Consider the following 14,793-nt stretch of genomic DNA (forward strand, 5'->3'; position numbering starts at 1 on the left):
CCTCCGCCGACACCGGGGCGAGATGGCGGCGTCCTGCTTCGTCCTCGGGGCGGCCGCGGCCCGCGGGGGGGCGGCGCCGGGCCGGCGGGGGACACTCTTCCGCTGAGGGACGCGGCTGTCCTCCTCGTCCCGCCTCTGGGCGTCACGCACCGCCGGCACTGCGTGACCTCCGCCGGGGGCCGGTGCGGGGCGGAGGAGAGCGGGCGGCGAGCGGGGCACCCGCCGCGGGCACAGCCCGGCCGAGGTAGGCGGCAGCGGGAGCCGGCGCTGCCGGTGCCGGCGCGCTGGGGGGACTCGTTGATGGGGTCTCCCGGGCAGGTAGGGGCTGTCAGCGGCCAAGGCGGAGCGTGCCGGCGGGTCAGGTGTTTTCCTTTCACGTCGTGAGTAACTGCGTTTTCTTTTCTGATACACAGGATTAAACCCCAGACTCAGAAATGAGGAAGGTTTTGTGCGTGGAGCCCGTCATTTTCATCTACATATTTGCGTCTTCCCTGACAAGCCCGCTGGTGCAGCAGTTCATCTACCGGCAGCTGTGGGAGGCAGAGTACAACTCCACTTTCATAAGCGATAGCAATGCCAGTCGCTGTGAACAGAATAAAAGTAGCCTGGCTTATATCAAGCAGAAGGTAAGAGGGGAGAAAAAAAAATACAGTTGTACATAAACTTGCAGCCATTAGGTGCTGTCTCGACGTAACCTCCTTTATATAACCTTACTTAACCTTTTATATATGGAAAAGCGGTAGTTTTGTAAACTGCTGTCACTTTACTGTCTTATTGCTCTTGTGTTGCGCTGTAGGTAGTCGTAGTGCTTTAAAGACAAACATTTGTGTCCAGGAGGATGCTGAGGTAAATTCATACTTTAACAGGAGTTGAAAATCATCTCAGAGGATTTGGCCCAAATTGGCATTGGGCTGATGTTACAATGGGTACCACTGAAGGCTCCTCCTTCCACAGGAGTTGTGCATGTGTTTATGAGCCATCAGTTGTCTCTGTGACTTCAGTGTTCTCTGTAACTGTCTAAACTTTAGCAAATGTCCTGTAATTTTCAGGAATAAGATCTATCTTAGAATACATTTATTTCAGAGGAATTAAAAGTATGAAGAAAGGGGGGGTGTTTAAGAAAAATTTTTGTATTTTTAAAATGTGAAAAATTATTTAACTGATCTTTGCACAATCAAACATAATTGATGATTTACCATTCATAGCAGCGCTAGTCTGCCTTGTTGAAATATAAAGATGGCAAGATGACAGCATCCCATGGCCAATTACATTTTTAGCACTTTTTCATAGTTCAGCATGCTGCATAGCTAGTCATTGCTTGGAACCTCTTCTCTTGCACTTCCAGTGCAGTTTTAATGCTATGCTTAAGCAGAACTGACTGTGGGCTGCCAGCAGAAGAGATGATCATACTCCCATTTTTCTTTCCCCTCCCCCTGCATTGTTTCCCCCCATGTGTTGTATCTTGCAATACCACAGTTACAGGCTACGGTTCGGGTTTGATATGGGCACTGATTCAACAAAAACTCATCTCTCTTTTTGAGTTCGTTGGTTTTTGAGTGGTGGTGTTTTCTGAAGCAGTGCACTGCTCTGACACACTCTGGCCACATGATTGCTGTATCTAACATGAGGATGGCAGAGGGAACACATTTGCAGAAGAGGTACAACAGAACCATCCTTGGCAACAACAACTGGCAGTTAGGTTGGATTAAGTGGAACGTGAAACCACTGTAGAGTCAGAAAAGTAGATGAATTGGACTGTAAATTACACAGAAGATGGAGTGATGGAATCAGTCAGCTGGCATTCCCCTATGCTGCTGAAAGAGCGGCACCTGAAAATTTTCACTCACATCCCAGATATGAATCCCTGATGTGCTGCGTGTGCGCAAGACTGAACACCCGAGCTTATCTACTTCATTTGTCATGTATAAAATAATTTTTTTAATGGTACATGCTTCCATTGAAGATGATCAAAGAAATAATTCAGGATTTTTAGTGTGGAGTAGGTTCTTCCTTATTGTGACAGAAGCTGGTCTTAGTACAAAGAATGTGAAAGTAAAAAGGTCGATAGAATTGTAGTCCAGCGTGCTTTCTGGGCTGACCCATCAGCCGAGGAAGGTAATGTATGCCACCCATTGGAATTAATTTGGAGATAACAACCAATTATTGTCTGAGTAATGCTTGTATGTTACTCCCCCAGTGTTGGCATTTTGTCATAATGGTGTCATGTCAATAGAAGGAGCAACTCTAAGGAAACCATACATCGTGCATACAGTTCTAATATTGGAGCCCATCAAGAAACCTACATTTCACAAACATTTCTGCACTTTGCATTTGCTAGAAACCCCCCAAATTCGACCTGATTTTCAAATTGCCATCACCTATGCTCAGGATATAAGACTTGCTATTTCTTTTTGCAAAACACTGGAACAGAGTGCTTAATTTCAGCTGAAGTTTAGATAGGGTCTCTGATTGATGTGGTGGTGAATTCACACATTACAGGGTTTTTTGGCATAAAGGATACAAAGTATAATTAACTTTATATTTGAGAACATGAATCCTTCAAGACGGTAGTTGAATAATGGCCAATAGAACTTCTTTGTTTTCCTTTCCTGCCAAATTTCCATGCCCTCCATTTCAATGATTGCCAGCAAGGCATGAGCTTTTGAACAGTCATGCTCTTGTCTGGATGTCTCGCCTGCATTTTGATACGACACTTGTTACCATAGTATAAGAATGTAAAATGCTCAAAACACCCATTAATTTCAGTGGAACCCAGTCTCTGTGCTGAGTAATAATCCTGGGTATGGAGAAAAGAGTAGAACTAGTAACGCAGTTCTAAGCCCTTTGCTGAGGATATGTGAAGCAGGTGTTCCGGATTTTCCAAGACCATTCTAACTGACTTATGTTTACAGATGCTGTAAATTTTGCTGTCAGGAGTATTCCCAACAGGCCCTGTTTGGCATTGACTTTTAGAAGAGCACTTCCCTTAATAGTTAATTCAGTATAAGTCCTTCCACTCTGAGAATGGAGCAGCTTTTTACTAAATCTCACCTATTTCAAAGCAAAATGTAAAAGGAAATTGAAGACAAAAATCACTTGGAGCCTGAAAAAAAGTAGAATATAGTTCAAAATGGATAGCCTTTGCAGCATTTAGATTAATTATTTCTTAAAATTTGAAGGAAATTAGTCATTTTATAATCAAATGAGTTAAAAAGTAATTTGAATACAAGTTGAAGCATTCCAATCACTGACTTGGATAATCCTTTTTTTAGCTCAGAAAGAGATATATTATTAATCATTAAACATTATTTATCATCCGGTTTATTTATTATCCAATCCATGCATTTTCCTTTGCTACTCAGTAATATTTTTTAATTTTATGAGCCTGGCAGTTTATCATGTCCTGTACATTGTTCTGTAGTGCCTCAAGTGCCTTCAGTGCCTCAGGCACTGTACTTGTCTCTTAATTTATTCCTTGTATAAGTGAATTGCTTCTTCATTTTCATTCTTTTAATTTTGAAATATGTGATTTTAAGAACTATTTCTGTCCACCTTGAGCATTTTTTCAGAGTGAATTTGCGGATTAAAGAACTAGACCTTTCTCTTCAAATTTATGTAGTCCCATTGATTTTAATAGACATGATTTTAACATGATTTTAAAGCAGCTATGGGTTTGACCTATCATTTTCTGTATTCCTTTCCATTGATTTTATAAAAATGTGAAGTGGGCAGTTGAGTGCTTTACACTCTAAATGGAGTTTTTCTGCACTTTTTCTTTTAGTCTTCTCATCAGTAGTCATTACTTCTCAACAAGTCATTTATGTCTGCAAGGTTATGGTCATTTGTGGTATCTAGATGTGTAGCCACATTCTTTATGTTGCACATCTACTTCCCAAACAATGAAACCCAAGTCTTTGTTGTTTTATTCCTCCAGTTTAACACTTCATTATGGTTTAGCAATAATATTTGTATTGTATGGTTAATGTGGGTTGAGATGATACATCATAACATCTAGTTTTATACCTAATGTATTAGCACTCCTTTGACGCTCACGTCTTTGAACCTAATGATCCTAATAAAGAAGCAATGCCTGCAACCACATAGAGTTGTCTTTGTTAGCAGGGGAGGAGATAAAGATCAGAATATCATTTTCCATCTCTGTTTGTTCAGTCTTCATGGTTTTGACCCTTCCAGGGTGACTACAGTGCTGGCCAGTGGACAGGACATCATGAATCCTAAGGTAGTCAGACACCACAAGGGAAGAGAGTAAAAGACTCCAGAGTGCTGAGGATCTTGAGGGCTTTCCTTGAGGGCCTCAGGATCAGTTGAATTTTCCTCTTGCAATAAAACCCGATATCTGGTAACCAAATGAAGAGATTGAACTAGAAACTCATGGTCTTTGCTTGTAAATACAAATATGACTTTATAAAGCATTCAGCAGCTTTTAAAATTGCCCAAAGTACATTCCTGGAAATTCTAGGGGTTTTTTTCATCCTTTGGATGCTACTCAGTGGGGATTATGTTAGCTACAGAAGAAATACCTGAAACGTGGGATATAGATGGCTTGAATACAGGCTGAGAATGGCTTGGGAAGACTTATGCAGCTGTACCTGCTACGGATTGAAGAGTGCAACCCCTGCCCAAGTCAGTGTGATACCTCAGAAAACTTGAAGAAAACTTTCAGAGTGACTTCACTCTCTGCATCTGAAAGTTTATCTTATAGAGTATAAAGGGTTTGAGCGAATTAAGTTACTTCCTTTTCCACTGCTGCTCTTCTGTCTGATCAGGTGGTTGTCTTTTGAAGGGCCACTGTGGCTGCTGTCTGTCTAGCCTGCATCGATGCATTAAAAGCAAGATCTGAATTAGCTTGCTGAGCGTCATTTAGCAGCTGGCTTCATAACAAGATTGCCTTTTTTTAAATTGACTTTTCTTTAGTTCTTTTTTCCACAGCCATTCATGTTCTGTTAACTGTTTGTTTTTCAGCTACATTTGATTTTGGTACTTCCGTTAAAAAGAACTCAGAAATTTTTCCCATAATGGGTGTTTACAGTTTATTGTCACAGTGTTAGCTGCTGTTCCTTATGTGAATACCTGCTGTAGCATATCTATAGAGAGATCACTGATTTCAAGTTTCTGAACTCAGAGCTTTCCAGTGTTTTAAAAATTAGTTAATTCACATATCTGCCGAGTTGGTATAATTTTTAATGCTGTGTTTCACATTTGTGGTTGTTGTTATTATTAACATTGTACACTGGGATGTCAGAGCAAATCCTGATCTGTTTACTCGCACAATGTGCTAGTTAGTGAATTGTTTCTTTGTAACCCTCTAGGTAGGATTATTTAGGAAGAAAAATGATCTCCTGTGAGTAGGGAGCATGGGATGTGTTCCTCAATCTCAGAAATCAGTAGTGCAACAGTCTTTCTTTGAGATGAAAATAGGCCTGGTGTCCTTTTGCCATACCCTGCACTGAAGGAGATACTTACAGTATAAGCACCAGTTCTTGTAAATGCACATTCAAAAGAATTGTTCTCTTGTCTCCATTGAAACTTCTCTGTCAAGAGTACTAGTAAGACTGCATCTTAAGAAATAAGTTCTGGCTTAAAATGTAATGAGGGATGTTTGAGGAATATTGAAGGTAAAATTACAAAAGTGGGAGTCTTTGAATATGTAATTCCTTTGTATTAGCAATTACTGTAATATAATGCATTCTTATAAACATACAGTAATGTAGTATATTTTATTATATAATGTCATATAATCTTATAAAATGATATTGTATGTATTATGGTTTATAATAATATAATTTATAATCTATAAACATGTACTGTGCTATACATTATATTGCATGCTAGTCATTATGTATGTATAATATTACTATAGATTTTTTTTTTTTTTACAAGGTATTATAGTATTTACAATTCTTTTTGTTTTTTGTTTGCAGGAAGTTCAAGAAAAAGCCTCTATTTTTAATATGCAGTTGGACTTAACTGGGGCAGTTCCCAGCCTTATAGTTGCCTTTGTCATTGTAGCTAACGGGGATCGCCAGGGACGCAAAAGGTCTTTAGTTTTACCATCAATGGGAGCTTTGATTGCTGATATTTGCCTCACTGTAATATCATATTTTTCCTTGTCACTCTCTATCCTATTTGCGGTTGCATTTATTACTGGACTGTTTGGCAGTATGGCAACTTTCCTTGGAGGAGGCTTTGCTTTTATAGCAGACGTGTGTCACGATGAGAAGCAGAAGACAACACGAATAGCTGTGGTGGATTTGATTTTTGGAGTTGTGTCTGGATTGGCAGGACTGTCATCTGGCTACTTTCTAAGAGGAATAGGCTTTACATGGACATTTGTGACAGCATCTCTCCTTCATGTCATTAATATTATCTATATTATATTTTTTCTGGAAGATACAGTAGGCCTATCTGAATTCCAGCACCAGTCACCAGTATCTTGTAAAGAACTTCTTAGAGAGACATTTTCTGGAGTGTACATGCTTTTTAAAACTGCCCCTTATAAAAAGAGAATTTTAATCATTGTGTTACTTTTTACATTTATGACTTATTTGTTTACAATGGTTGGTGGGAGTTCGCTTTTTACGCTATATGAACTGGATGAGCCACTCTGCTGGAATGAAGTATACATTGGATATGGAGCAGCTGCGTTCACTTCTGTCTCTCTGACCAGTTTTTTAGGAGTTTATTTATTTTCTAAATGTCTCAAAGACATTTATATTGTCTTCATTGGGATATTTTCTTACATTGGAGGAATGGTCATGGCCGCCTTTGCCAGAACTACCCTGCTCATGTTTTTAGGTGAGTTCAGAATCAGTCGTTCCATGGTCAACAATATATAGACAACAACAATATACAGACAACAAAGAAAATACTGCTATGTTCTCTGTAGTGAGTGCAGTTGGTAGATATTGGACGTACTGTCTCGAAAGGATCATAGAGAGGTAAAATGTACAAGGTTGGGTCAGACCGATTTAGGATTTAATTAAAAGATGAAGGGTGTGGAGAGTGAATGGAATTACTTGCTTATGATCTGGTTTTAGTGCAATATAGATAGATTGGATTTATTAACTTCTCTGTGCTTGGGTAATTGTGTCTCAGTGCACTTCCAGTTTGATTTTTCTATTGCTTTTTACTGTTTGGGGAACTGAGCATTCAAAAGTATGTGAAGAATTCATTTGCAAAGTATTTGTAAAATCCTTTTTATTACTTCAGTGTCTCATGGCTGATTCATTGCTTTACAGTAAGAGTGCCATCTTTGCTCTGCTTTATGCCTATTCCCGTTCTCCGATCCATGCTGTCAAAAGTAGTTCTCACTGGTGAACAGGGTGAGTAGAATTTGGTTTTAAACAATACAATTTCACAAGTGCTTCTACATTCACAAGATTTTGGCATGCAGAGAAAGATACACTTGTGTTATTTGTCAGTGTCACACTTAATAATTTAGAAAGGTAAGCAGTAGGTGGTCAACCTTCAAAGCACTTGAAAACAATTAAAGACTTGGATCCTGAGCTATGTGCCCAGCTTTGTGGGTGGACACTACTTAAACGTGTCCCAAAAGATATAACATATTACCTCCCAAAGTGCTTTCCATATGGAACACAGAAAAAGGCACGTCAGGCCTCAAAATGTGGCTCTAGTACCCCATATTTTGCTGTAACCAGATTTAGGGGAACATATACTTTCTAGAAGCATTCACCTGAGTTGCTTGGTTTTATTTTTTAAAAGATGTATCTTTATACATTAAAACAAAGATCTCTTTGTACTGAACTATGCTAACGTACACCTCTGTTTTTGCAGTTTCTTGGCATTCTTTAGGGCTTTGACTACTTGAGTAGTTTGATGCAGGAATCAGATTGCCTATTGTCATCCTTTTCTGCTTACCTATTGTGATTTTCTTTATGGTCCCACGAATATGAATGCGGCTTGGGAAAATGTGCTCAACAAGACACTGGTGGGATAGACTCCCACCCCAGTGGGTAGTTCAGTGCAAAAAAGGTTGCTTCTTTCCTTCCAAATATGAGGAGGAGATGGTTATGTGCTGAACCAGCAGTCTTTGTTAGATCAGAGCTTTTTCTGTATATAAGGGTAAAGATTAGAGAAGGAAGAAACAAGAAAGGGAAGAGTGAGAATCAAGAGGAGAATTGGAAGGGGCAAAGGATAGTTAGTGAGGACAAACAGTTTGAACTTTATGTGATAAGCAGATTCAAGAAAGTAGGTACGGTGACAGAATAGTACCAAAGAAAAATAGTTTCCATCAGAAAAATGTTTTTTGGCTTTTGGTGTTTGTTTGGGTTTTTTTTTCATTTAAAAAGCAAGTCTTTTGTAGGAGTCCCCACAGAATATTCTTTCATAGCGAAGACATGTGATACTCATGTGCTTGTTACTTGCGTATTTGCTAAAATACTGTGGATAGATAGATCTTTCAAAACAAGTTTAAAAACTTTAGTACTTTGAAGGAGTTTTGGTTTTATTTTGTTTTGTTTGTAATCCATCCATTTGTTTTTGGCAGGTGCTGTGTTTGCTTGTATTGCCTGTTTAGAAGTTGTGACCGGCACTATTTCACTTTCAGTTTTTAATATTCTCTATGCAGCTACTGTTGCATGGTTTTCAGGCTTTAGCTTCCTCTTATCAGCAGGCCTTTGTCTAATTCCACTGGCTGTCCTGTGGTAAGTACAGATCAGGAGGGTGCTTCTGACTGCTTTTGCCAGTAATTTATGTTTTGACCTGAGTTGAAGCTGAATGGTTTAGTGCAGTAGTTCTCAAACTTCAGTGTTTTCTAGTGTGCTCTAGTAGCTCTAGTTTCACACTTTTTCTCTCTTCAACACCTACCCCCCTACACCTTTGCTGGAGATTTCCCATCAGCAGTCCCATTCTGGCCCTGATCCAGCTACCTCCCCTCAGCTCCGTGCTGTGAACTTGTCACCGAATTCCCCCAAATGTACTACTAGTGGGACACACCGTACCCTGGGCTCCATGTGTGCGCCTTCCCTTGGTTTGAGACCTTTACAGGTGCCCCTGAGGAAAGCCCTTCACACAGAACAAAAGTAACAGATCACTTGAAAGGCGTGGGCTTAGTTTTGCAGTCTGAGCTCTTCTAGATGCTAATGAGGGTTGTAAACATGACCAATCACCCAGTGAATTTAATGGAAAGTTATCTGTCCTGGTCCTTGGTCGTGGGTACCTTGTGACCCAGTGCCATCAAAATCTGTAAAAGATCTGCACTAACTTTAAGGGCCATATGAATAAACCTCTAGACATGTTTAAAAATATGCCTCTATAGTGTTTGTATCTAATAATATCTAGTGAACATCTAGTAATACTGACAGCAAAAGATGATTATTCTTGAGTATTCACAAAAGCTAATTTCACTGTGCATTCTTTCCAGTATAAATTATGTCTTTTTAGGGTGTTGGAACATAGATCTAAATGATGGAAGGATCACTTTTCATTAGATAGATTTATATTCGGGGGGGGGGAGCTATTTTTCTTAAGAGGGTGGTACTCTTGCTGGAGACTTGTATCTTTTTTCCTAATGCTTAGGCTTTACCTCAGTCACCTTTTATGTCTACATCAGCTGCATTTTAAGTTTTAAATAGGCAGTGATAATGCTGTGATTTAGAACATTTCACATAATTTCAAGTCTGTGCCTGCCTGACTACAGTGTTTTACTTGATCTGTTCAGAGAAGCTGCACTAATGGTAACTCAAGACTAAGGTAACTCAGGTCTCAGACCTGAGGGAATTGAAGCAAAGGGGTTGTGTGTGTGTGTGGAGAATACTCTTCAGTAAAGTAATTAAAAAATGAGGAATTCAGTTATATTAACAAAGGCCAAATAAATACTTCTGTTTTACTAAATACTAGTTTTAGTTTAGTTCAGTGCTGTATGGTACAGAAAGTTTCTGTTAAGAAAGCATTCTCTTCTGTGCAAAAGGCAACAGATATTTACCATCAGTTAGTCCATTCTGCAATCAGGGCTGTAGTCCATCGTCCCCATACATTTTTGAAAGTTATTTTTCTCTTCCTTCTGTCATTAATGTCTCAGATATCCCACCCTTTGAACAGCCTTTCTCTAAAACCTTTATTTTGAGAGTGTCATGCAGTGTTACTATTTGAGAGCAGAAAGGGTAGTTGTTCCAGTCTGCAATAAATCAGGCATAGTAGTTTAGTACTTATCAAAGACAGCAGTAATGATATTGTCTAACCTGTGTAATAAGGACAAGTACCGTCATTGCTTGTCAACAGCTTTATGTCACAGAAGATGGCTGTAACGAAGCCATCAAGTGCATTTGGTGCTGAATCAGCATGCTACACTTAACTATCTCAGCTAAAGATATGTCTTATCTGTGTCTTACAGCTGGCTTCTGTGCACAAGCTGGAATGGGGAGGACTTGGCTCTGCTTGTACCTGAAGAAGTATCCAGCATAGAGAGCATTGATAGTTGAACAAAGGATTCATCTACCTGGGTTTTCTAATCTGACATGTAGTGGCAGAGACCATTGTCATACAGAGACCATAGAGATAACACAACAGTTGCAGATGCAATCTCAAAGTGGCCCTGCAGCAATAAGCACTAAATTGGTAGCACTTTTTATCCAGTCTCTTTTTAGCACTTGAATAAAGCTAGCTCTTATACTTAACTATGCAAATAGTCTGGCATTGGAGATATTAATGCTGCTTTCAGCATGAAGAAAAAAATAAGGTAGAATGATACTCTCTTTCCACTTACCCTTTCTCAAGTTTGAGAATGTCAGCTGTGGATTGTGATACATCTTGTATCATTCTAAATGGGGCGACAGAGATAAGCTTATCAACTCAGAGGGTGCTGGCAATTCTGCTGAAGTCAGTGGAGCTCATGCCAGCTGAGGACGTGGTCCACTGTGTACATCTTAAAAGGCCTGTCTTAACAGTGAAGCCCCCAAACCTGTCTAAAATTACTAAACTAAAAGGCACTTTTTTCAGAAAGCAACCAAACTGGAGGCAGTACTTGCACCTGCTATAAGTAGACTTACTGCTCTGAAGTTAGCAGAGTGTTTGTGCAAGTTTAATGTATGATGTGTGGACCATGCCTGTGACTTAGTTCTTAAAATGAATTTTCACACAGAACTGTCATACTTAGAAAATTTCCAGCTTGCAGAGTGTGAAGTTAGGCCTATGTGTACATTTTGCAGAAGCCATATTGCACATTTATTTTTAACGTTTTCCATATATTAGGGACTGCATACAGACACCTCTATTTTTTGCCCCACAGATATTTCTTGTTTTCTAGTTAAGTTGACTGTACTTAACTTAAATGTTTCTTCTAGTGGAAGGCTGTAATAGCATTTATTTTCAGTGGATCTTTATTTTTTTAACGACTCTGAAACAAGGTGACCAAATCTGAATCATGCATCTAATCATCTTGCAATGAATGCAGCATAATTTATGAGCATTTGAACAGCATTTCTCATCTTCAGAGTACTTTACAAATGCTATTAAGAACCTCCTTCCATAATAAATATTATTCTCCCTGTTGCAGAGAGAGAGAAATCAACAGAGGGGACAAATGACTTGCCCAGGGCCACAGTGCAAACTGGTGAGACTGCCAAACCTAGGAATCAGTTTCTGCATTGACTCTTCACCTTTTTGCTTGAGATCTTTAAGTAGAAATTATCCAGAGTATTAGCTTCTGGAATGCACAATACAGCAGAAGCATAAATATAACACCATGTTAAGGACCACTCCCATGTGTTTTTTTCAGGGAGGGTTTGACAGCCAATACTGTTCTGATCCCTGAGAGTACAGGTAGGTTGTATGTGACTCTCTTCCCCCAAAATGGATTAGGCAGAGGAATCAAAATAATGTAAAGTGAGGAATCAAAATAATGTAAAGTGATTGACATTCACAGAAGGAAATCTCTAGGAAAGCAAGTACGATGTGGGAACTGATTTCACATGCACACAGCATAGGATAAAAAATGAAGACAGACATAGCCTGTGCTGTATAATCCATGATCTGCTTACAGCCATTAATAGCCATCATACGAACAGAATACTTCTGCAGAACTTCTCAGTGGTACTCCACCAAAAAATATTAGTACCACATCATGATGCTACTATTGTAGATCCTTTTTGTTTGAACAACAGCATTGCTTCCAAGCTATATATCGTGATCATGGAGAAGTTTGGAAGAGGGTTCAAGTCAAGGAGCGTTTACACTATCCAAGAGACCACTACCTACCCATCACTGGTGAAAACAGTGCTGTTTATCCAGGACAGGGGGAATGAATATTTACACAGCTAATAACTATAGCCAGCTTTTACACTTCTGTCCTGAACTACCAAGGCTGATATTGGCAATTAAAGATAGTTAGCTTTTCCTAGCTAGCTTAGACACTAGCCAGTAAATAAAACTGCTTAACTCTCCTCCCTTGAGGTGCCCAAGTTGCTGCCAACTTGTTGGAGAAGCGAACTGAGTTTTACAATAATCAGTAGGTCCAAAACATAATGAGTATTTGTAGAGAGATTAAGGAAACACTGATGTACAGGATTTCAGCACAAAGATTACATTGTCTTCCTCGCCTCTTCGTTATGCAGTTACGTAAGGCTTTATGAAATTAACTATTTCACACAAAACTGCCGGGAAAAAGTAAAGCAAATGAAGAAGGGGTGTGTGCCTTCACTTCCTCTTCTTCAATGCACACCTCTGCTAGCACTCGGAAGGTAGCAACAAAGCAAGCCCGTTCTGCCGTGGCATTCTGTTAGCCAAATGAGAACGTGCATGTACACTTCAGGAATGGCTTTGTTATGGTTTGATTGTGGTGTACGAAGTACTTGCTGTTTGCAAAGTATTTCTGGTAGACATAGCATTTAGAACTGGCTGTAAGCTTAGGTCAAAACACATGAAGGATATGAACTGTGGTTTTTGAAGTGCCTAACACGGCACAAGTTGAGGAAACCAGATACTAATGTGCTTCAGATTATTAAATCAAAATCTTCCAAGTTTATAGTAGTTGCTCTATTTGTATATAAATGCAAATTATTTTGACAGCAATAAATAAGGAAGTTTGGTTTTTTAAACTCTACATTGTATTTGTATTTCTTGCATTGTTTTTTGATAAATGGCCAACAGGATGACTGGTAGAGGAATGTTGGAGGAACAGGATGACTGGTGGAGGAACAGAAGCAGCAGCACTATGGTGTTATCTATTTTTTGTGGTCATAACAAACAAACAGCCATGCAGGAAGATGTGCTTTTGCCTCCCTCCTGTGCTTGGAGAGAGGAAAGGATGCTGCTCAGAACATCAGCACCAAGAAGAGGCAGGGACAGCACTGCTCTCTGCAAGAAGTCAGCTGTGTTGCAGCTGTGAGACCAGGGGACCCACAAGCACCCTCCTCCCCTTGCCTGGCTTGGGTCCAATGTGAGACCAAGGCAGGGTCTGTCCCAGCTACACTTGCCAGCACACCTCACTTGGTGTGCCTCCACAGGTTGCTACTTGCAGCGCCTGCCTTAACAGAATGAGGCTTGTATGAAACGGGGAGAAGGGGCTGGGCCAGGAAGACCAGTCCCCAGCTCAACCCTGCAGCACTGAGCAAGTGCAACCCTTCCTTTTTATCTCAAAAGCTCTTTGTTTGACTCCCGTTACTCTATTAAAAGCATAAATTCTTGCACATGCCTCTTACACATACCATTTGCTTTCCAGCCTGGCTAACCCCTAAAATTAGCTTCCTTGCTGTGCATATGGCTTGATCTCACCCAGGATTATAATAAAGTATACTAATCCTTGAACAAAACCATCTAGAAATTACCTCCAGCCTCCTAATCTTTGTCCAGTCTTCACAGCACTAATGAGAAACTACTGAATTACTTGTCTTAGTGTAGTTTTGCTCAGATACAATAGCATCCGTCTTTCAACCAACACCAGGGAAGACCAACTAGCTAGATACACCAAGGCAGGGAGCTACAAGGTAACTGTGTGTACAAGCTACCAGTAACTGCGTACAACTATGGGATGGCTCCCTGTTTTCTGCATTCCTATTCCTGGAACAGTGCTGGTATGAAGGCAGACCTGAAAATCCTCCTAAAATCCATGCCCATACCTTGATTTGTCCCAGACCTGGCAAGGTAATCCCTCGGTCTTTCTGGCTTGAGCCTGCAGCAACACAAAGGCTACTGAACCCCAAGCTTGCTTCGTAACAACAGTTTACTTTTGCTTTATACAAAACTGCCAAGCCACCTGCCAATTATAAAATAGCAGCCAATTCTGATATTTAATAAAGTATATCAGCTCACAGAAAGACCAGGACAGCTATGGAAAACAAAATAGTGACTAGGTCTACGCTTGCATGTTCAATTTATTGGTCCTATGTTTAACCTCACTAAAGCAAAAAATACATATGAAATAGTTTGCATTTCATAGCACAAGCCTCTAATCTCTGCAACTCTCAAGAGAAAGACAATTTTAGAAGCTTCACTTCTTAAATGAAACAAGTTTAAATATAAAACCAAATAAAACTGCCAGTAAAGTGTCTCATACTGTGTCATCTCAATGTTTTTAATTTGCTGCAATGTTTTGCAATAGATGCACATAAAAGCCCTGTAAAATTTACAGGACAGAAGCTAGAGGCTTTTGCCTACATACATAGGGAATTTGTGGCAGCTTTAAGCACATTGCAAAGCACAAGAGATGTTTAGGATTGTGAAGAGGTTTATAGCAATATTTCTGCTAAAATTATCTACAACAGAACACAGAGTGCACTTAGCAGTTTAACAAAGTCATTAAAACCTGCTGAATAAAGA

General features: G+C 39.8%; 1 protein-coding gene across 6 annotated transcripts; it reads left to right on the forward strand.

Annotated features, from left to right (window-relative positions):
• Positions 1 to 72: 72 nt before the first annotated feature.
• On the forward strand, positions 73 to 14,514 carry SLC46A3 (solute carrier family 46 member 3). 6 transcript variants are annotated; one of them, XR_012773801.1, is made up of 8 exons: positions 73 to 244; positions 414 to 626; positions 5,943 to 6,816; positions 7,260 to 7,343; positions 8,528 to 8,684; positions 10,373 to 10,717; positions 11,756 to 11,799; positions 13,126 to 13,258. XR_012773801.1 is itself a non-coding variant. In XM_075490820.1 (6 exons), exons 2-6 carry the CDS (start codon positions 435 to 437, stop codon positions 13,361 to 13,363), a joined length of 1,545 nt encoding a protein of 514 aa, XP_075346935.1. In that variant the 5' UTR covers positions 73 to 244; positions 414 to 434; the 3' UTR covers positions 13,364 to 14,514. The 6 variants fall into 6 exon arrangements, 2 of the variants coding, with proteins under 2 accessions (XP_075346935.1, XP_075346937.1); XR_012773799.1 differs by having other exon boundaries at positions 10,373 to 11,799; XR_012773802.1 differs by lacking the exon at positions 11,756 to 11,799 and having other exon boundaries at positions 13,126 to 13,240.
• Positions 14,515 to 14,793: the final 279 nt, after the last annotated feature.

The sequence above is a fragment of the Mycteria americana genome, chromosome 1, assembly GCF_035582795.1.
Source record: "Mycteria americana isolate JAX WOST 10 ecotype Jacksonville Zoo and Gardens chromosome 1, USCA_MyAme_1.0, whole genome shotgun sequence".
NCBI classification, from domain to species: Eukaryota; Metazoa; Chordata; class Aves; order Ciconiiformes; family Ciconiidae; genus Mycteria; species Mycteria americana.